Source organism: Chamaea fasciata, unplaced genomic scaffold, assembly GCF_029207755.1.
Source record: "Chamaea fasciata isolate MVZ Bird 193981 ecotype frontalis unplaced genomic scaffold, bChaFas1.0.hap1 SCAF_25, whole genome shotgun sequence".
Classification (NCBI taxonomy): Eukaryota; Metazoa; Chordata; class Aves; order Passeriformes; family Sylviidae; genus Chamaea; species Chamaea fasciata.
In genome coordinates this window covers 4996072-5018715 of record NW_027094110.1, presented here as the reverse complement: position 1 = coordinate 5018715, position 22644 = coordinate 4996072, and the positions used below count along the sequence as shown (strand labels likewise).

The following is a 22644-nucleotide window of genomic DNA, read 5'->3' as shown; positions in this document are numbered from 1 at the left end:
TGAGGGTGCCCCAGAGATGAGGGTACTCCATTAATAAGGACACCTTGAAAACCAGGGTACCCCAGAATTGAAGGTCCCCAATTCATGGTGCTGGCCCATTAATGAGGGTGCCCTGTTAATGAGGGTGTCATGGAGGTGGGATGCCCCTAAAAACAAGGGGGCCCCTTTAATGAGGGTGCCTGAAAGATGAGGGCATCCCAAGGAGGAGGTGCCTTATTAATGTGGATGCCCCGTTAATGAGGATGCCCTGAGACTGGGGTGTCCCATTAATGAGGGTGCCCCATTAACAAAGATGCTTTGGGATTGGGGCTGCTCCCCCCGGGGGAGGCTCCACGGGTGGAGGGGCAGGAGGCCAGAAGGTCCCGAGACCCCTGGCAGGTCCCAGGTCCCTCCTTCAGCCAAACATTCCAGGCCCAGCTGGAATGTGTGAAGATCGGGAGAAAACAAGCCAAAAGCAGCATCCTGGGGCTGTGAGGGTGGGCTGTGACTCTGGCACGTGAAGCACCTGCCTGGACACCTCCAAATCCAGCCCCTTCCTGGGGAAGAACACAAATTCATCCCCCTGGATCTGCTTTTCCCTTTCCAAGGGAGAAGTGCTTTGGTGATTCCTGGCTGTGTCCTGCCCAGCCACCCTGGGATCCCAGGAGCTGAGAGGATCCCGCTGCCAAGTGTTAGTCCTGATACCAGGGAGGACAGAATTGTCCCCCTAGCTCAGCAGGAAGGTTTTGGAGGCTGTTGGATTCTTACCCCAATCCTAATCCAAATCCCAGTTGTAATCCATCTCTCTACTGCAATGAGCTCAGGTCCTGCTCCTTCCCTGCACGTGGAGGACGCATCAGCTCATTCTCCTGCTCCTGGGTACGCATTAAATTTGTTCTTTTGTGAATCTGTATCCTGGGGGTGATCCTGCTGCCAATGTCTCCTGCTTTCCTGGGATTTGGCTTGTTTTTCCTCATGCCAAAGCAAAGGTGCCGCTTTGGGATCAGGTACCTCAGTGACACGAAGGGCTGCCAGGGAAGGGCTGTTGTGCAGCCAAACCACCCTGGGATGTCCTGGCTGGGAGAGCTGGTCCTGGGCAGCAGGAACTAGCAGCTCTGAGTGGTTTGGGTTTTTCCCAGGGGCTGGATCCCAGCTCATATCCTGCTTTTTCACAACTATTCCATCTGCTTGGGATAACCAAGAGGTCTCAGCTCCAAATCCCATGCTGGTCTCTGCTGCAGCCAGGTGGAAATTTTACATCCTGGGGTTGGAGGTGGGATCCAGCCCTAGAGTTGGAGCTGTGCTGCGTCCCTGGGGTGGGCTCCATTCCAGGCCTGTGCCCTTCTAAATATTTTCATTATTTTTAACTCCCATTTCCCTTCCTGGCCTGTATCCTGGTGGCTCCAGCCCTGGGGAGGGATGGGGATCCAGCCAACGGCTCTGACCCCTGGGGATATCACACAGGGGTGGGAGAAGGAGGATGTGGAAACCACAGACAGTTTTGATGTGTTTATGAGCCTGGGCACAACTTCCTCTGCCCGAGTTTCGCAGCGAAGGGCTCAAGCTCTCCACAGGCACCCAGGATGTGCAATGGGTGGGGGGTTGCAGCACCCGTGGGTGACAACCCCTACCATGACAAGGGCGGCTCTGCTGCTGGCACAAGGCAGAGGGGCATTTGGGGGGGCGGATTGCAGCTCTTCATGTCCATCCCCGCATCCTGGGGTGTGTGTGGGCTGGGAGGCTCGGCCGTCACCCCAGGGTGATGCTCTTGTGGAAAGGGTGAGTGGTGCTGGCCACGGGTCACACTCTCACCCCCAGGAAAAGCTCGGGCAAAAGTTATTCTCGAAAAAAAGCAGAGTTTCCTCTTTTCCTTCCTCGTCGCAGGCACGTGGTGGTGAGGTCATGGAGCACTGGGCTCGCCGCAGGACATGCCTCCGGCTCGGCGTAATCCCGTCCCCAGGGCCACAGCCGGTTCTGGCCAGTGCAGCGGGGGGAGTTTCGGGGCGCCACTGCCCCTCCAGCCCCACTTTCCTCCCGGTCAAGCCACCACATCCTGGGCCAGCCCTCGGGCTGCTGCCCTGCTCCCGCCGGCGTTCCCGGCGCGGTTTCAGCCTCCCAGAGGCGAACGCGGCTTTGCGCTGAAAATCAGCCCCAGATGTGGCGGAGCAGCCGCGGCTGGAGGGGCATGAGCGGGGATGGGCAGGGCTTGGGGACACGGGGACAGCAGAAGGGACCTGTTAGTGAGAGTCGGGAGCTCCTGGGGCTTTTATCCCACCTGCTGGGTGACAGTGTCCTCCCTGCAGGGCGGTGCCCCCAAGGAAGGGGTGACAGGGACACGCAGGGGCTCCGCAGCCATCGGGCCTGCTGTGTGGCGCAGCCTCAGAGGACATGGGGCAATTCCCACTGCCCAGTGCCATCCCGGGGCTGTTTTTTGGGAAGCGGGATCGCTTGCTGACAGGAGCCAGGTCCCCATTGCTGTGCCACCACCCTCCAGCAGGAGCTGAGCTGTCCCCGGTGGGTGGCACAGCCCAACCAAGGGGACATCGTGAATTTTAATAGCCCACCATTGCTCGGGGACCTCTCAGGCCCGAGGTCCCTGCCTGAGTGTGGGGCTGCTGGCCCTGCTTGGGGCTCTGGGGCGGGAACCACATGCTAATCAAAAGAGGATGGAAAACCCCTGTCTTTCCTTGGAAAAACCACACAGCTACGAGCAGCCCACTCCAGCTTCCAGACGTGGCAGGAGCAGCAGCCATGGGATGAAATTCTGCTGGATTATCCCTAATTACGAGTGCTGAAGTGGGAGTGGCAGCAGCAGATCCACCCTGCGGCAGGGCTGGGCGGGGCAGCGCTGTGGAGCCCCTTCCCCACGGCTGGCAAAGGGTCTGGGCTGGCATGGCTCTGCCTCACGCTTTCCTTGTTGAGCTGCGACTTGTCTGGCTCATCTTAGGCCCTACATTTGAACCTTTCCAAGATCCTTGGGGATCCTTGATTCATTACATTCCTCTGGGTGTGAGGAATAGTTCAGGGAGCTGCTGACTCTCCACGGCTTGGATGCCCTCAGCGCCCCAGCCCCAGTCCTGCATCCTCCCCCTGCCAGCACGTGGAAGATGCCCCATACTCAGGGTCCAGGTGAGGGGTCCCCTGGGCATTGCCCACTCTCTGGGGCCACAAGAGGTTTTTTTTATCATGTTTTTGTGCCCTTCAGCCTCTCTGGGCACCCTTTCCTCCCCGCTGGGATGGTGTGTTGCTCCGAGGATTCCGAGGGGCCGGAGGAGCCGTTCCGCCGGCAATCCCGGGGGCTGCAGGGCGGGATGATGGGCGGAGGTGCAGCAGCACATGCCAAGATGCATCAGCCTGTGTTTTTCTGGTGGTGGCTGAAGGTTGTTTGTGCTGTCCCGGAGATGATCCAATGCTCTTGGCGTAGGTGCAAGAGCGGCCTCCGGGCACACGCACTGCTATCAAACTGATGCCTCGGGAAGGCTGACCTGGAACAGAGACTGCACCGAGCCAGAGATTAAAGTGGGTGTTTATTGAAAGGTCTTTAGGGTACACCTTGGACAGGACAGGGCCCGACCAGGGCTACACCCAAGGTGGACTAAGAATGGTCACAAAATGGCTGGCCACTCACGAGATCTTACGCTTTTAGAAGTTTTGGTCCATTTGCATTATCGGGGTTTAATTGTCCAATTCCAGCTTCAGGTTGTGAAGTCTCACCCTTCTCATTCCTCCCTTCAGCCCACTGCTGTTTGTGCTTTTGGGCCTGAAAGTTGTCCTTGGTCTCCAGCAGGAAAAGGATTTGTTTTGTGTCCCTGCTCTATGCAGAGCTGAGTGACACTGACTGTGAGCTCAGAGCTGCACCCCTGGGCAGCACAGTCTGAAATATATAAAAGCTGAGACTTAAGCCATCAGGCCGGGAGCAGGGCGATCCTGGTTATCCTGGCACACCTCCTGCCCTAAACATGACTGCAGCACCCCCAAACCACTGTGGAACCCTATTTCTTACCAATTTTGCATGAGCAGAACTGTTCAGCAAACCTCAAGCCACCCCTTTGCAGCCACAGCACCAACGCTGCCCAGAGCTGGGCGGGGCTTTTGATCCCTGGATGAGCAGGGAACCCGCTCACCTGCTGGAAGGACCATTCCTTTTCTTGGTGAAAGGAGCAAATACACCAAAATTTGAGCCTCACATGCAAGAAGCTGGAGCCATTTCACCCATCCCTGCGATCTGCTCAGCTCCATTCTGGCACGGGACGGAATTGTGACGAGTGGGGGGAAGAGGATGGGGAATGTCCCCTGGGAGTGAAGATGAGGCCACTGGGATGGAGGCAGGGGCTCCTCATCCAGCTGTGACGGAGATGGGAAAGGCCAGATTTAGCCTCGGCGCTGGCCGGGAGCGTGGGAGCAGCAGGAGCAGCGGGAGCAGCGGGAGCAGCGGGAGCGAGATGCGGCTGCTGGATTTGCACTCGGAGATGCCGGCACAGCTCTGTCTGTGCTCCATCCTGATGTGTCCCTTCCCGTGATACTGATATTTGTATCACATTCATTTGGCTTTCCAGAGCCGAAAAGATGCTTTTAATAAAAGGGTTCCAGACCCTTCCCAAGTGCAGAGTTGAGCTGGAGAAGTGCGAGGCTGGAGAGAGCTTTGTGAGTCCCCAAACACCTCTTCACCCCCTAATCACCACCCTCCCCCCAGCAGCCTTTGCAAATTCAAAATCTCCTGTTTTCAGCCCAAAATGAACCACTTGGCCCCAGCCAGGGCTGCCAGCATAGCTGAGGGAGCAGCGTGTGTGTCCTGGGGCAGTGACAGCTCCCCCAGGAGCTCCATCGCTTCAAAAGCCAGCCTGAACTTCATCCCTGTGTTGGGAAAGGGATGGATCCAGGTATGGAGCAACTGCTGGCTCCCCTATGAGTTCCTGTCCTCCAAAAACCAACCTTAACTTCATCTCTCTCACGGGAACGGGATGAGTCCAGGTGTGCAGCCACAACCAGCTTCCTCAGAATCACCATCCCTCCAAAAACCTGCCTGAACTTCAATCCCTGCCATGGGAAAGGGCTGGATTCAGGTGAGCTCCCACAGCCAAGGCTTATCAGGGATAAACCACTCCTGGATCCTTGACCTGCCATCACATCCCACCTGCCAGGTAGGGCTTTGGCTCTCCAGGGCCATCCTGGAGCTCTTGGCAGGAGGGAGGAGGCAGCTCTGCGGTGCTAAAACCACTGCTGCTAATGAAAAACAGCCTCCAAGCAGCCAAACAGCTGATCCACGGCCGCGAGCTGAGTAATGCCTGGAATTCCTGGCAGGAGCTGCTTCCTTTTGGGAGGCGAGGGCTCCTTCCCCGGCAAGCAAGGCACTGCTGTCCCCCCCGTCCCCATTAGCCCCCAGCTGCCCTTCAGGGACCAGGGAATGGAATGATGGAGATCACACACTGCTGGGGGGCTGTCCAATCCTCTGTCTGTCTGTCCACCTTTGTCCCCCTCCATCCGCAGTGAGGAAGATGATGGGCCTGAGCCCCACCACGCCCTGTGAGAGCAGCCCTTGTTCCCCAGGGTGTCCCTTTGGCTGGCAGGGATGTCCCTTAGGGCTCGGGGTCCTCCAGATTTCGAGGATGGGGGCAAGCAGGGAAAGGAGCTCAGCAGCACCCGGGGCCGGATTCTGCTGTCGGGTGTGGAGCAAGATAAGGCCGTGACTCAACCTCAGCCCTCAGCCCTCAGCCCTCAGCCCTCAGCCTCAGCCTCAGCCCCACTTCCCCTCCTACCCAGCAAAGCCCCGCCGGCACCTGGGGACCGCGGGGTGCAGCCGGGCTGGGCCCCGCGTCTGGGTGTCCGTGGGACATCGGGGCCAGTGGCTGATGTAAACAGCTCCGGCTGCCGATAAACAACCGGCCCCGGTGGGAGCACAAACAGCTCCTCTGTTCTGGCTCTGGGCTCTCCCTGCGACGCCCCGGCAGCCGCTCCACGGCCCGGGCGGGATGGCTCCAAACACCCCCTCCAGACCCGTGTCGGGGGGTGGCACCGGGCTGCCACCCCATTAGCCTGCAGCCGGACATGTGTGGGGATCACATTCCCAGTTTGGGGGGTGAAAGGGGGATTTAGTCCCTCGGATACCTGCTGAGGTCAGGGACAGTGCTGGCTCTGCCCATCACACGATCTGATTGGGTTTGGCACGTTTGGATATCACCTTGTTCCTGGCCATGGTGACACACAGGAACCCCCCCAGCTGGTGCTGAGGCCTGGCTTCCCTTGGGGAATTCCCAGGCTGTTTCCCAAGCTGCCCCCACTTGTGCCCAGCAGCCCCCTGGACACCCCTGCCATGGGTCAGGACCCTCTTGGCTCCAGCCAGGCTGAGCTGAGGGTGCCAGGGCTGCCCCCGCACTGCTGTGCCCTGAGCTGTGGGCGATGCCAAGCAGGGAATGGGGAACACTGTGAGCTGTGGCCCCCAGCACCTTTGTTCAGGATACAGCGGGGATGCCGTGGAGTCCCTCGGAGCACAAGCACATGGACATTGCCACAGGGTGGGCACTGTCCTGTTGCCACCCTGAAACCACTGCTGGTGGCACCTCCTGCCCCTCTCCCCTGCATCTCCCCCAGAGTCTGTGGGTGCCGGTGGGCAGCTGCCTGGGAAGGGTTTTGGCTCTGGCTCCGGCCGCATTCCTCAGTGGAGGGAGGAGTGGAGCTGGAGCCTGACATGACTCAGCCACAGCCACGAGGGCTGGGGACATACCGGTGACCCACGTGCGGCTGTCACCCGTCCTTGGTCCCTCCTCACCACCTGGCACCCCCCCACCCCCGGGATGGGCGCCGCTCCCTGATACCAGGGCTGGGCTTCCTCTGTGCCCAAGGACCCCCGAACACGTGCTGGGGATGGTGGGAGGCCTCCCGAGAGCCTCTGTGGTTGAGGACAGCAGGACCCCGGGTTATGATAACTCTGAGAAGGGACTTTCTCCGCAGGCGCCGGACACAGCCTGACCCTGCGGTTCCCTCGCTCCCAGCCTGGCTGAATTCCCTGTGCCTGCATCCAGCCGTGCTCTGCTCCCGTGCGTGCTGACCCTGTGGCGAGGGGGCTGCTGCCAGGGGAACCCCGAGATTCCCCCGGTGATAGGAGCTGGGTGGGATGTTCCAGAGTGTCCCGGTGTGGAGCAAGCAGCACGAGAGGGATGGGGGAGAAGAAGGGAGGGATTTGCTGTGGGATGAAGGCTCCAGCCTCATCACGACATCCTGAGTCCTCCCCTCCCACTGGCAGAGGGCTAGGGGGAAGTGCCTTCCAACCCACATTCCTCCACTCCTGAAGGAACTGGCTCGGGACCTTCCCACGGGGATTTCCAGCCTGGGCACACATCGCTCCGGCTCGGATCGTGCTGGCAGCGTCCTGGCTCAGCTGCAGCACCCAGGAGACTGTGGGAGAGCATCCTGGCCCTATGGTGAATCACCGGGAAGGAACTGATTAAGACCTTGCAACACTTTCCTGCTGGAAATAACTTTCTCCAGAGAGGCAGCCCGAGGCTGGTCTTAAGATGCAGCTGGGGGGATTTGATGTGCTACAGGTTTTATCCCGGCTTTAGGGCTTACTGGCCAGAAAAAGCCTCCCAAAATGAGGGATCGATTGGGATGTGCTCTCACTCCCATGGGAAGGTGGGAAGAGAGGGAATTGCTGCAACAAGGGAACTGAGGTCCAGGGATGCTCTAACCTTGGCCACGGTGGACAAGTGGCTGCATGGGGGTGGTTCTGGTGTCTGCTCCAGGCCCTTCGGAACAGGAACCATTCTGCACTGCCTTACTCCAGCCCTGCATCCTCTGCGTTGGGACCAGCAGATGTGGGGACCCCCAGGATGCCCAGGAAGCCCCCCAGCCTCATCCCACCCTTCCCCCTTGGCTGACAGTGGCTGTGGGGGGAGAGGGGCAACTCCTGCACAGCACCAGCATGGTGACAATACCACTGGTCCCAGTTTGCAACTGGGAGAGGGACAACCGCCCCAAATTTTGCCTCCCCCAGTTTTTCCAGCTGCGGTGTGGGCACGGAGCTGCTGCCACCTCTGCCACCTACCACCAGCCCCGTTTCTGCCCTGTGACTCAGGGATTTCGGCAGGTTTGGGAAGGGAGGAGGGGCAAAAGCCACTTCCCTGCCAAAAAAAAAGAGGCGGATGCTGCTCTCGCCCTCTGTCATGCATGAGGCAGATTAATATTAACCCGTCCCTCCATCCTGCTGTCCCTCCGTCCTGCTCTCCTTCTGTCCCCCCGTCCTGCTGCCCCATAGCTTGTCCCATGACCCAGCATATGACACTTTTCTGGTCCCTTTAAAGCAGAGGGGAATGAGTGTGCAGGAGATGAGCAGCCCATGGGCTCAGCCGGTGTGAAAGGGCCTCACGCGCTGCCACGGGGTCCCCGTGAGTCACCCCCGGTGCTGGCGTCACCCGCTGTGTCCCTTGGTGTTCACCCTGGTGTCCTCCCCACCGTGGGGGCTGTGAGGCTCCCGGAAAAGCTTGTGATGAAAAATGCAGATAATGTCTCAGTGTTTTGGGGAGAGAGGGGTTATTTTGGGAGGATGGCTGGCTTGTAATCCAGCGCCCTCCCCCTCTGGCCCTGTCACCCTCAGCACCCTCAGATGTTTATCTGCTGCTGTTGCTAAGGGACGCTGTGGGTGACAAGACCTGTGGCACCCATGAGCTGGTGCAAATCTGATACTATCTGTCACTGCTGTCCCCAACTCCAGCTGGTTCCCAGCTTTTCCCCAGCTCCTCCACCAGGTCCCTGATTCCAGCTCTCCGCTACTGGGGTCAGCTCTCAGCTCCGAGAAAACCCCTCAGCAGCTTCTGCAACCCCAGCAGCGTTTCCGGCACTGGGGAGCAGATCCCGCCGGTCCATCGAAGCTCGGATGTGGTGGCTGTCACCCACACGTGGCCCCGCTGTCACCATCCCCTGTTGCAGCTGCATCCCACTGTGCTTGTGGAGCAGTTTGCTTTCTGTTTCCCGTCAGAATGCCGAGTGCTTGGCACTGCCATGGATCACCTCGTGGCCACTAATCACTTCCAGTCGCCTGGAAAAGAGACAGGCAGCCAAGAGGAAAATCCCAAAGCTGGGAATGGGGCTTGTTGCATGGCTCTGCTGGCCCTGGATCCAGCCCCTCACAGATCCCTGTGCACGGATCTACCCAGGCACTCACAGGTCCCTTCTGCACATCCTGCAAATGGATCTGCTTGTGCACATGTGCATCCATCTGTGCACAAATGCACCCATCCATGTACACGTGGATCCATCCATGTACCCATGGATCTGTCCATGCAAACATGGATCTGTCCATGCACATGGACCCACCCATGCACTCGGATCTGACTGTGCTCATGTGGGTCTGTCCATGCACACAGATTTGTCCATGTTTGTGCAGATCTAACATGCAGACATCTGTCCATACACATCCTTACAAATGCATCTGCCTGTGCAAATGTGAATCCATCCGTGCAGATGGATCTGTCCATGCACATGTGGGCTGATCAATGCTCATGGATCTGTCCGTGCACACCCTTGCTGGTGCATCCATCCCTGCATGCTCTGAGGGGTGTCCATCATACATGCTTGTCTGTGTGCGCGCCCAGGGATGAGCAAGCACACACATGTGCAAGGCCCAGAGCTCTGTGTGTGTGTGCACACACATGGACATGTCCTGAGGGGTGTCCATGCACATCCAGTGGGGTTGTGTGTCTGTCCACACGGACAAAAGTGCCCAGGGGTGCCCATACACATACACGAGGGTGTGTGTGCGCATGTGCACGCTCTGAGGGGTTCCTGTGTGTGCACACCTGCATATCTGTGTGTGTATGTGTGCTCAGCAGAGAGCACACACACACACATACGTGTGCCAGGCTCAGGGCTGTGTGTGTGCCCATGGCTACCAGTGCCCGGGGTGACCGTGGGCGTGCAGGGGTGGTGTGTGTCCCTGGCGTGTGCACACCTATGCAGACACGTGTGGATGTGCGTGCCCAGGCGCGTGTGCGCGGTAACGGGGCTCACACTCACGGTGCCCGAGCGCTGCCGAGCCGATCGATCCCAGCAGAGCCGACCCAATCCGATCGTACCCGAGCGGCTCCAGCCCGGCCCGAACGGTGCCGATTCCACCCCAGCGGTGCCGAGTCGAACCGACTGAACGACCCGAGCGGTGCCGATGGGACCCGAGCGGTGCACAAGGGAGCCACCGGTGCCGCCCGGTGCCGCCCGGTGCCCTCCCGGTGCCGGCCCGGCCCGGGCCCCGCGGGGCCTGGCCGCCCGCCAGCGCTTTCTCATAAACCACATGCTGCCGCGGCGCTATAAAGGGGAGCGCGGCCGCGGCGGCGGCTCAGCCCGGCCCCGCTCGGCCCCGCCGCTGCTGCCGTCTCGCCCGCTCCGCCCGGCCCTGCTCCCACGGCAGCCCCCATGCCCCACCTCGGAGCCAAGGTACGGCGGCCCCTCCCGCTACCCACGGCCGCGGAGACCCCCCTCAGCCCGGCGCCCGCTGCCACCTGTGCGGGATCCCCGCGGGAGCGGCAGCCCCGGTTGTCCCCGTGTCCCCGTGCTGGGTCCCTTCCTCGGGAAGTCCCGGCTCCCGGCGGGGGATGCTCCAGCCCCGCCTCGGTTGGCGGTGGCAGCCCCGGACCCGCGGGTTGAAGCCGCGGCTCCGGCCCCGGTTCCCGGCTCCGGCCCCGTTACGATTCCCGGATCCGGCGTGGGGAGGCCCCGGCTTCAGCCCCGGCCGGTCCCCGGCTGCAGCCCCGTTCCCGGCGGGGGGATGCTGCAGCCCCGGCTCCATTCCTGGACCTGCGCGATGAGGCTCCAACCTCGTCTCGGTCCTCGGTTCCAACCCCGGACCGGCGGGGTGAAGCCCCGTCCCGCTCCCCGGCTCCAGCCCCGTTCCCGCTTCCAGCCTCGGCTCCTGCCCCGTCCCCAGCCCGTTCCCGGCGGGGTGAGGCTCCGTTCAGCCGTGGCCACATCTCGGCGGTGGCCCGGGCGGCATCTTGGAGTTTCACAAGAGGGGAGGATTTCTGGACATCATCCAAGGGAAATTCCCCCCCACCCATCACCCAGGCACCCTCTCCCTGCCGGTGCTCCGGGAGACGGGGGTGCACACCCACCCGAGGGTCTCCTCCACCCCCACCTCGGCACTCTTGGCTCTGGGACAAGCCCCGTTTCTCACCGGGGTCCCGCCACGAATCGGGGCCTCCCCGCTTCTTTGCAGGGGGATTGGGAGGGAAATTTGGGACGAGGCCAGAGCTGCTGCATGGAAAGAGCCCGGCGGGTGCAGCTGGGGGGGTCTGGAGGGTGGGAAGAGGATTTTTGGGGATGGGTGGGTCAGTGTGTCAGATGGGCTCTGGAGAGCCAGGGCGGAGGAGGAGATTTGCAGGAGAGACGGAGAAATGGTGCGGGAGAGGGGAGAGAGGCTGGATCGGGAATGTGGAGGTGGCCAAGAGCCACATACAGGCTTGTGTCACCGGGCCCTGGGAAATTCCCTGATGACCTGGTGCTCCTAAAAATAGCAGGATGGGGATAGGCACGGGGTTGGAGGACCACAGTGGGATTATCCTGCTGGACCGTGGCCAAGCCCCGGCTACCACAGAGGTGGTCACGCCGGGGGGTGGTGGAGAGGGGCAGGGGGCTTGGCGTGTGTTTGGGTTATCCCTGCTTCAAACTTTTCCTGTGTCGTGCTCAGGTGTGTCTGCTCCGCTGCTCCCTGCTGTCGTCCCTCCTCCTCCTCCTCCTGCTCCGCATCCATGAGACGGAGCAGAACAGCTACTGCCAGCAGATCATCACAGAGAGGCACCTGGCCGAGCTGGAGGAGCTGGTGAGTGCCCTCCCGGGGCCGTGCGGTGGGATGGGGGCTCGTTTGGGGCCAGCTCACTGGATGGGCAGTTCCAGCCCTTATTTAGTGCTGAAATAAGGAAACGGGGTGATTTTCAGCTCCTCTGGTGAAGTGATGGTACCCGGGAGCTGAGCATCCATGGGCACGAGGGACGAGTGGGCGCCGGGGGGTGACACATGTTGCGCCTTTATCGAGGGTGGCCATGGAAAAGTGGCGACAGGAGGAACGAGAAAAGACGGAAGGAGGAGCGAGGCCGGGAAGGGGACAGGAGCGAGGCTGGCTGGGTGCAGGGGCGCTGGGGAAGCGGTGGAGGGGCCCGCGCTGCGGGCTGTGGTGCTTTCTGGGCGGCTGCGCAGGGGTTAAGCGGAGGAATCCGACTGCATTCCTGAGCCCAGCTGCTTGCCTGGAAGCTGGGCTGGCAACAGGACTGTGGGTGGGTGGCAGGCAGCGAGGGGGGCCCGGCCGGGCGACGGAGCCGACCGGGCTGAGCGATGGGGCCGTCATCCCGTGTGGCCCGTGGGCAGCTCCGGGTGCTGGCAGCCGCCCCGGAGCACGGCCACCCCTGGCCCCGCCGGATACAGCTGCCGGGGCCCTATCTCTCTCTCCGTGGCCCTTGGCTCACCTCCGAGCGGGGAATCACGCGGATGTTCAGGGGAGAAGAGGGAATCGGGGGCACGCAGGGATTTGCAGGGTTGTCGCAGATTAAATTCTGCCTGCGGCAAGAGGGGTGTGCGGGCGAGAGACGGGAACGGCGCCTCCGAGTCCCCGAGAGCTTCGCTCCGAGCTCTGTGTAACCGCCGCGTCCGGGCTCGCTTCACTTCTTCCTCTTTAACCACCGAGCTGCGGGGCAGGAGCCGCTCTGTGCGAGCTCGGCTTCCTCTGCCCGAGCCCTCTCCGCGCACCACATCCCTGGAGCCTTTGCTCTCCGCCCAGGGATTAAAATTGTGCCCGCGGCTGTGGGAGAAAGCGGATGGAGCAGGTTTGAATGGAAGATGTGGTGTTCCTGCCGGGGATTGTAGCCCTCTCCTCGCTGATGTAGGAGCTGGCCTTCGCTCCAGCGCCTGCAGGATAATGGAGCAATTGTTTCCGGGACGGCATCCCAGGCTAGGAGGAGAATTGCCGGCCGGCAATTCTGCCAGCCCTCGCCCTCCCAGCCTGGGATGACAGCCTGAAGGGACAGCACTTGGTTCGGGCGGGTTTTTACTGCCATTGGGAAGGGTCGTGGCATGGGCGGCCGGCAGCGCTGCGTGTGGGACCCCGGCGTTGTGTGATCCCGGGGAATGTGTGACCCTGGTGTCACGGCCACCTCCTGCACAGCAGGATGCTCTTTTGCAGCCTGGATTTAGAGGAGAGAGTGCTGCGGGGGAGACCCGAGGAGAATTAAGCAGGGCTGGGCTCTGCTGTGGCGCTGGCAGGAAGAGGAGGAGGAGGAGGAGGAAGAGAGGCGGGGTGGGAGCAGGCAGGGAAAGGCAGGAGCAGGTCTGTGGTTCGGGGAGTACAACATCCTGATGGGAGCAGGAATCCTGAGCTCATTCCCGCCACTGCATCGACCTTAGGGATGTGCCTGTGTGAGGAGGAGGAGTGTGGGATGAGATGAAGCAGGAATGGGAGCAAAGTCCTCGTAGCCCTGTGGATCTGGGGGTCTCAGACACCCCTTTGTGCCCAGAGCATGGCATGTCTGGGGCTGCTCAGCCCCAGTGCTGTCCCTGGGGATCTGGGGTGACATCCAGCTTTGTCCTTCCAGGCTGACACCCAGATGCAGCACCCGGGCAGAGTCTCCTTCAAGTTCATTGACAAGATGCAGTTGGTGAGTGGTTTCTTGCTGGGGACAGTAGGGGACGGGGAGCAGGGCAGGCTGGTGCATGGTGGGAGGTCCCCAGATCCCCAGTCTCCCCTCTTGTCTCCCTTTGCAGGAGACTACCCAGGAGGGACCCATCCTGCTTGGCCAGGTGGCTTCCAAGCCCCAGTTTGGGCATCCTGTGGGATTGTGAAAATAGCCCAAATCCAACCTACAGATGGCAGCCAGCCCCTGAACAAACTTTGTGCCTCTGTGCCTCAGTTTCCCCCAGGCAGAGCAGGATGCCCATCCAGTAACCGCTGCCACTTTTTGACGGGTCTGTGTCCTTGCAGAACGACTCTGTCTGCTATGTGAAAGCTGCCTTTCCCCTGATGGGCAAGATCCTGGAGCGAACAGAGTTCAAGGAGAACTCGTCCAACGCCCGGAAGATGCAGACGGTGCGCAGGATGTACAACCGCATCGACGAGAACGTGGACCCCTGCATCAGGGAGGAGGATGATGAGGAAAGAATGGTACAGTGTCCCCAGCCTCGTGGGGGTGTGGGCCTGGGACCTCATCCTGGAGTGAAATGGGGTGTCCAGAACATCCTGGGGTGGGTGCATGGGCAGGGCCATGCAGGAGAGCAGAGGTGGGGTGTGGATGGACACAGAGCCACAAGGAGCCAGCAAATCCTGCCTTGGGAGCACTGTGTTATCTATGGGGGTGACACTGGGTCACTCATGGAGCTGACGCTGAGCCTGGCACTTTCTCCAGCTCTCACAGATGTGCTTCAAGGAGTTCACCACCTCCCCCTACGAGATGCTGGTGCTGGTGAAGGATTTCTTCCAGGACATCAAGCGTCTGCTGCAGAACCAGGAGACTTTTGAGAAGGATTGCAGCCAAGTCTACCGCAGGGCCTGCCCGGGACCCAAGAAGGCTGGATCCTCACCAGGTGAGATGCCAAGGCTTGGCCTCTGCCCAGTAAACCTGTGCCAGTCTGGGGGGCTTGGGCTCGCCTGCATGGAGCACCTTAAGAGTCGTGTGTCTGTGGATGTGGCACGTGTCCACCTTGGTCCCTTTCCCTGTGTCGGCGAGCTCTGCATCAGTGTCAGGGCAGAAGGGGCTGGCTGCCGTTTGTAGGTGGGATTTGGGCTAAATCCTGCTGGAAGCAAGGCAAGGGAGAGATGCTGAGGGGGGACCAAGGAGGCATCAGGCTCGGCTCTGTCTCAAAGCCCTGATGCCAGGTGGAGCACAACACGGAGAAATGGAGGGACTGCTGTGCCACCAACACGCTGCATGACCTTGGCCGTGTCACTTCAGCTGCCTCGTGCCTCAGTTTCCCCTGGCCAAGCCTTCAGGGAGAGTGTTGCTGCCAGGGTGGAAGAGCCCTGTGTTGCCCGTGCTGTGTTTGCATGGAGGAGGTGTCTCGCTGCCATCCTCGTGTCGGAGCTGTGCCATGTCCTTGTGCCGTGGGGGACGTTAAACGTGGCTGTCTGGCTCCTGCAAGTTGTGAATAACCCACTGCCATCAGCTCAGGGGACCCGGAGACTCGGGTTTGCTTCGTCCCACCCGCTGCTTGTCACCTTCGTGCTGCCCTGCCTGCTCCTGCCTGTTCCCTGCCTCTCCCTTGCCCTCCCATTTTTTGAGGGGCTGTTTGACCCGCTTGCCTGGGGCTGCAGGAAGGGATGGGGGCAGTACCCCTGACCTCAGATCTGCTGCCTGTGCCCCTCTTGGAGGCTGGTGACCCCACGGCTGTCTCTTCTCTCTCCTTCTTTCAGGTGTGGGGACAGATCCTGACTGCAATTGCCTGTCCCCTGCCCTCCCTTCTGCCACCCAGCCCTCCCTCTCTGCTGCCACTGGCAGGGACATGGCACCCGCTAGCACCCAGGTCCCTTCCAGCCTCCTCCATGCCACCCTCGCTGACTTAGAGGCCCCATCTCAGCCCCCCAGTAGCACGGACGGGGGCTCAGGGACCGAGGAGGTCCTGGGTGCCGGGGTAGGTGACACAGCGCTGCCGTTGGCCCCCGGGATGAAGCAGACAGCTCCAGCCAGCAGTGCCGAAGCCCTCAAGGATCCGGCCGGGACGCTGAGCCTGGCACTGGGTGACATCCCCGTCCTCCGTGGGGATGGAGAGCTGGTGGAGTGGGGCACCGGCCACCTGCCACAGGATCCAGGCCAGCAGTGGGGAGGCTCCGTCCTCCCGGACCAGCCCGGCGGGCTCAGGACCACCCCTCCGACAGCATCGCCCAGCGCCGGCTCAACGGGCGGCGGAGCCAGGATCCGTCCCGCGGCGGCGCCGGAGCCCGTCACACAGCTCCGCTTCTCCAGGATGGCCCCAGAGCTGCCAGCCCCGGGCAGCCCCAGGGACAGGGCCAGGGCGTGGGGCTGGGGGCTGAGCCAGCTGCGGGGCCCCGAGGATGGCGGCGGGGCCGGCCCCAGCTTTGACTCTGGCTTTGTTCTGGGCGCAGAGCAGCGCAGGAAGGAGCCGCCCGTCAGGGAGGGCCGCCAGGAGCCCCTCATCTACATTACGGTGGCCAGTGTTGTGGCTGTCCTGCTGGCCACGGGAGGCCTGCTCTTCTACAAGTACAAATCCAGGGTAAGACCCCTGCCTCGTCTCCTCCCCGGGCACCAAGATTCTCTCCTGCCTCAGTTTCCCCACTTGTCTTTTGGCCAGTGTGGGTTGAGCCCCATTTTCCCCATAATTTTGAGGCTGGGGGGACAATTGGTGCTGTTGAGTATGGCGGGAGGATGTTGTTTGGGAGATTTGCCACCCTGCCGCTGCAGCCTCCTCCCCTTCCCCAGGGCTCATCTCCCCATTTCCCGCCCTCCACGCAGGTCCTGGAGCGGCCGCTGGAAGAGGGAGGCTGTGACCCCGAGGAGCCGGAGAGGAGGTGGGTGTGACAGCATCCTGCGTGGGGGGCTTTGGGGACCTCACCCTGCGTGACCCTGCTCTAAACCCCCCATCCTTCTGTCACAGGGCGCTGCAGGGAGCAAGGGAATGTTCAGAGCTGGAGACTCAGGATCTCTGAGGTGATCAGGGGCTGGGTGGGACCTTGAAGGGCTCCGGTCCAAACCGTGAGGACAATATTGTGTTCCTGGAGTGTGGGTGCTGACCTTGGCCATGGGCAGGGAAATTCTGGGTGGGAAGACACGGACAGGAGCAGGTCTGTGCCCCACCGCTGCCAGCATGTGGTTTCGCAGCTCGTTAATCCATTACTGGCACTTTCTTAATATACATAGTATTTTTTCCTGTGGTTTTCGTGTGTTTCTCCCCATGCTGCCCTCCCTGGCAGAGCCCCAGCTCCTGCTCATCTCTCTCCTCCTTTTCCCAGGGCCCCAGGCAGGATGTGAAGCTGCTCGGGGGATGGATCCGGATGGAAGAAGGGTTGGCACGTGCCAGCCTTGCCACGATCCTACCGTGATTCTGACACTCCCTCTTCCCTTGCCCCACGCCGGTGGCCAGAGACGGCAAAAAACTCCCTGGCAGGGACAAAAGGATGGGGGGATGTGCCCTGACTGGGACCCCTGGGCACCAGGAAGTGAAGGGCTGGAAGGTGTTGGGACCGTGACTGCGGCATTGCCGGGACGGCAGCAGTGGCTGATGTGACGCTGCGGTGCTGAGCAGGACGATGGAGACGCTGGATATGGGATGACAGATCCCGCTCGAACACGGCCAGCGCTGGATGGAGATGGAAGGGATTGGCTCCCCAAATCCTCTGGCTCTTCTCCCGTCGCAGCAGACTGGGTTTGGCACAGCTCCCATCGCCCCCTTCACCCTGCCTTTCCTGAGGCTTCAGCTGGAGCATCCTGAATTCTGGGAGGGCCAGTCCTGAGACGCCCAGCCCTGACTCGCAACTCAAACCCTCACACTGTGAATATTTAAAGCCACCCGTGCCCGTATCCCTGCATGGGGCTGGGTTTGGGGTGACCCTTGGCACCATTCCAGTCCCTCCCCATCCTCCTGTTGTTAGGGCTTGGTTGTTTTTTTTTTTAATAGAGTGGATGAAAGTCTTTATCCTGCACAAGCGTTCTCGGGGGGCTGTGTGCCCCTCGCAGGGTCCTCGCCGCGAGCTGGCCTCGCCGGGATTCCATTTCTTTGGTGACTGCGCTTTGGAGAAGGGAATAGGGCTGGGAAGGATGGGATCCACGTGGGTGCAAGAGCTGGAACGGCCCCAGCTGGGCACCCTGGGGCTTCTTGGCACAGCTCCACTCCTGGGCTTTGGGAAGGGTCCGGTTTGGGATGCACCAGCCCTGGAGATGCCCCAAAATCCAATGGCTCCTTCCAGCCCTGGATGAAGCGTGGCCCGCGCTGCTCTGGGAGTTTCAAGTATTATTTTTATATGAAGGATGAAAGTATGGACAAACCCAACTGTTTTTAAAGAAAGCATCACTATTAATTTGGGGGGTTTATATATATATATATATATATGTGTGTGTGTATTTATGACTGGCAGAAGGAGGGAAGGAGGGGGGATTCCTGGGCAAGGGACTGGTGTAAATGAGGATAAAAGCCCTGATGCAGCAGGAAGTCTGGGGCCAAACTCCTGGTGGTGTAGGTCACCAGTTTACACTGTGGAGGAGCTGCTCCTGGGGGAGAAAACTTGCCTTTACCCATGTTGGATTAATTTTGCCTTTTTTTTGTTGTTGTTGTTGTTTGGTTGGGTTTTTTTGTTGGTTTTGGGGTGGGTTTTTTTTTTTATACAATGAAATCCTGAGATATTTTATACAAAGGCATTTAAAAGTCTATTTAAAGAAAATAATGGAAAACAACCTGTATATTTAATATTATTAATAAACAGAGAAGTGTAACTTTGTGTAAGTCTGGGATGCAAGGGGGGGCTGGAGCTTGTGACTCCCCTGTCCCAGTCCTGGGGTCCCTGAGGGGGCTGACTCCTGGTGCTGTCACGCTGACCTGCTTCCCTGTGGATTCATGTGGCAGTTCATGGCCACTGGAATGAGGGCAGAGGGGTGCATCCACCCTTCCTGCTCCTGCCCACATCGCTGGGAACTCCAGGCACCAGCCCCCCAAAATCTGTGTGAACGGTTGGGAAGCAGCTGCTTAAAGCAAACACACTTAAGGCAAAGTTTCCTGGAGCACTTTGCTTAGAGTGACAGCACTGGAAGAGGCATTTCCTTCCCTTCAACTCCCCCGCTCCCCTTCCTTCTCTCCAGGATTAGGGCAGCCCCACATCCCGCTCCCCCTGCACAGATCCAGCATCTCCAGGGGGCTGCTAGGGGGGCTCCCACACTGTCCTGGCTCCCTACCAGCCGACGGGGTGTGCAGGGTGAGCAGCCCCATCGCTCATCCAAGGGGCTGGCAGGGGCAGGAGGGGATGCGGGAGCGTTTGGTGAATGCCGGGCTTGAGCTGCTGCCCTGTTTGCTGACAAACAGGATTCCTCGAGGGGAGCTGACTCAGCCCAGCCCTTCCTCTCCCCAGCAGCAGCCGGGGGTTTCCCAGGTCCACATCCCCTTCCCAGGGAAGTGGGACCTATAAATATCCTGCTGGATCTGTGCCACCATCATTATGGTCACATTTGGGGGGTATTTGAGGCCGGAGGCTGCTCTTAGGGGTGGGCACCGTGCCCGGGTTGGGGAGTGCTGAGGGCAGTGAGTCCCTGCCCTGCTCCAGGATGCTCCAGGATGCTCCAGGATGCTCCAAGCAGCTCCACAGCTGCACAAGAGAGGGTGACTGGAGCTGAATGATGGCAGCTTGAACCTATGGCAGAGGTGGGGGGCAGAGGTGGGAGCATCCCAGGCTGCTGGGGGGAGGGGAGGGTTATGAGGAACACCAGTATCCACCCCCTCTGTGCTTACACCCCACAGTCCCTCACCCCTGACTTTTTCTGGCTGCTCTGTGTGCTGTAAAAACACCTGGAAAATGCAGGAAGAAAGCCAAACTCTGTCTCCCTGCCCTCGGGTTTGGGCCAGGAAGCTCCCTCTGCTCCTCATGTTCCCAGCTGGTGGCCTTTTCCCCACCCTGTTACTGGCCTGTGTGAGAGCAGGGATGTGATTCCCTGTCCTGGACAGCCTCCACCCCCAGCCCCTGCAATCTGGGGGGGGGGGGGGGGGGGGGGGCAAAACCTGCTCTCAGCTCCCCACTCAGGAATCCCAAAGCTGGGAAGGACACGGAGCTACATCCCTGTCCCTCAGCACTTGTAGGGGAGGGTAGAAAAGAACCCCCCACTCCAGGACTGTATGGGGCACAGAGGGTGCTGGCACCCTGGGGTCCCTCCTGGGGTCCCAAATGGGTGTTTGTACTGCAAAAAGCTGCTTGGATGGGATGAGAACAGGGGATTTGAGGGGAAAGGATGGATGGTGAGAGGGGAAAGCAGCAGCAAGAGGCTCCTGGGACCTGAAGCACAGGCTGGCACGGTGTGGCACAGGCTATGGTCACCAGAACGCACACCGGGGTCCTGAGGGTCCCCACATCCCTGCTGCTTGTGGCATTGGCAGGGTTGGGACATCTCAGGCTCATCCTGCTGCCCCAAAACCTCCCAAGAACTCGGAGACACCACCAGATGTCCTGAGACCCCTCCCAAGAGCCCCCAGAGAGCTCTGCCAACCCTGGGAACCCTCCCCAGCGCGGCCGCGGGCACCGCAGAGCTGCTGACGGGGCAGAAGCAGCGGAAAGGCCCCGAGGCTGCGGCTCCTGGGGCACGGCGGGTCCAGGACACGGTTTTGGCCGAGGAACTGCTGCAGGATTTAGGTGGCCAGAGGCCGTTTTGTGGCCAGACAAAGTGATTTTGGTTAAAAAACCGTTATCTGCACTTTTCCCTGGGGTTTTAACCCACATACCGATGTTTTCCTGGCTTGTATTTTAAGGGAACGCCCCCGGGAAAAGTGAAGGCAGAACGAACGGGGCTCAGACCCCTGCCAGCTGCCTGGGGGGCGTTTGGGGATGGGGTCGGGGTGGCCCGGGATCGCAGCCCCGCCTTTCTGCCTGTCCTAGAATGGTCCCTAGAGGCCATGTGCGGACTATGTGGAGCTGGGGACCACGGTCCGTGGTGCGGATGGGGCCCCTTAGTGTCCCTGGCCCTGGGGACAGGTTGGTTGTGTCCCCGCCTGGAATGCAGACCCCAGTGCAGGAGGGTGCGGAGGAAGAGTGGGGGAGGGAGGAAGCCCTGGCCAGGCTCAGCACCCCCAAAAAGCGCTCGGCACCCCCACGCTGGGCTGGGGATGTGGGCGGGTGACCGGTGACCCGGCGGCTCCGCTCGCCTCGTTAATGGGTAATGAGGGCCGGGAGGGCACTGCCCTGACCCCGGGCTGGCGCTGAGGCGGGGCGGCGGTGCCAGCACGGCTGAGCCTGCCCGGCGTCCCCGGGAGCTGGCACCCGGGGCGGGTCAGACACCCCCGGGGCTGGACACACACACATCTGGGGCTGGACACACACACATCTGGGGCTGGACACACATCTGGGGCTGGACATACATCTGGGGCTGGACACACTGCCGGGGCTGGACACGCACACATCTGGGGCTGGACACACACACACATCTGGGGCTGGACACACATCTGGGGCTGGACACACTGCCGGGGCTGGACACGCACACATCTGGGGCTGGACACACACACATCTGGGGCTGGACACACACACATCTGGGGCTGGACACACTGCCGGGGCTGGACACACACACATCTGGGACTGGACACCCACACATCTGGGACCGGACACCCACATATCTGGGACCGGACACACACACATCTGGGGCTGGACACACACATCTGGGACCGGTCACACACACATCTGGGGCTGGACACATTGCCAGGGCTGGACACACACACATCTGGGGCTGGACACACACGCATCTGGGACCGGACACCCACACATCTGGGGCTGGACACGCACACATCTGGGGCCGGACACGCACACATCTGGGGCTGGACACACACATCTGGGACTGGACACACACCCAGGGCTCGTCTGGGGCTGGACACCCATAGAGAGCTGGACACCCACCCGAGGTCGGGCACTCACCTGGGTTTGGGAACCCACCCCTGATGGGGTATGGGGGCACCCGCTCCCCCTGCCCACCGTGGAGCTGCCTCCACCCCGTCCCCGATGCCATCCTGCCTCATTTGATTTTCTCCGTGATTTCTCCACTTCCTTGATGTTTTATTTTTTCACTGATTTACTTTGTACCCATGTTTTATTTAAACTATTTTCCTGGTTAATCGTATTTTTTCTCCTGCTTTACTTCTTACCTCTGAAAAAACACATTTTCTTACCCTGAAAACCCTCATTCTTTAGTTTCATAATTTATTTCCCAATTAATTAATCAATTAATTTAATTTATGTAACTTGTTTAGTTTCTATATTTATTTAGAAAAACACTATAAAAATTATTTAACTTATGTATTAAATCTATAGAATTAATTTATTTAACATATAATTTTATGCATAATACATATGTGCATAAAATTATTTATATAAATGTTATAGTTTTATAATCACTTAAAATATAAATGTATGTAACATTATATAACGTACTTATCTTACACATTTATATATGATTAATAATTAATGTATATTGTTGCTATTTAATATAGAAAATGAATCTTCATAATTATTTCATTTAGTCTGCGTATTAATACATATATACATATATGTATTAATATATATATTAATATATATAATATATATTAATATATATACATATATACATATACATATAATGCATATATAGACATTTTTATAAAATTTATTAAACTTTGGTATTATTATACATAATAATAATAATAATACAAGGAATTATAATCATGTAATTATATAAAAATTTATTTAAAATAAATTATAATTGAAATATAAATTATAACTTAAATATAATGATTTTAGTTAACTGGGATTTGGCCCGCGCGGAGGTTCCTGACCACGCCCCACTCCGACCACGCCCCACACTATGGTCACGCCTACACGCGTGACCCCGCCCCTGACGTGACCACGCCCCCGTTTCCGCCCCCTCCGCGCCGTCCCCTCTTTGTCCGCCAGGGGGCGCCCTGCCCGTCGCGCGCTCCCCCCCGGCGGCGCCGCGCGGCCTCAGCTGCCCGGCTGGTGCGCTGTGACGTCAC

General features: G+C 59.5%; 1 protein-coding gene across 3 annotated transcripts; it reads left to right on the top strand.

Annotated features, from left to right (window-relative positions):
• Positions 1-10321: 10321 nt before the first annotated feature.
• Positions 10322-18397, top strand: CSF1 (colony stimulating factor 1). Of its 3 annotated transcripts, none has more exons than XM_066204000.1 (9): positions 10322-10401; positions 11651-11782; positions 13545-13607; positions 13931-14110; positions 14352-14529; positions 15356-16173; positions 16413-16468; positions 16555-16607; positions 16910-18397. In XM_066204000.1, the coding sequence occupies exons 1-8, from the start codon at positions 10381-10383 to the stop codon at positions 16604-16606; spliced, it is 1500 nt and encodes a 499-aa protein (XP_066060097.1). In that variant the 5' UTR covers positions 10322-10380; the 3' UTR covers position 16607; positions 16910-18397. The 3 variants fall into 3 exon arrangements, with proteins under 3 accessions (XP_066060097.1, XP_066060100.1, XP_066060099.1); XM_066204003.1 differs by having other exon boundaries at positions 16046-16173; positions 16910-18394; XM_066204002.1 differs by lacking the exon at positions 13545-13607.
• Positions 18398-22644: the final 4247 nt, after the last annotated feature.

Excerpts from the sequence above, each read along its gene's own strand:
- CSF1 (XM_066204000.1), top strand. The coding sequence starts at position 10,381 with ATGCCCCACCTCGGAGCCAAG. Across the intron at positions 11,783-13,544 it reads TGGCCGAGCTGGAGGAGCTG|GCTGACACCCAGATGCAGCA; the intron begins GTGAGTGCCCTC and ends TTGTCCTTCCAG. Across the intron at positions 14,111-14,351 it reads AGGATGATGAGGAAAGAATG|CTCTCACAGATGTGCTTCAA; the intron begins GTACAGTGTCCC and ends CACTTTCTCCAG.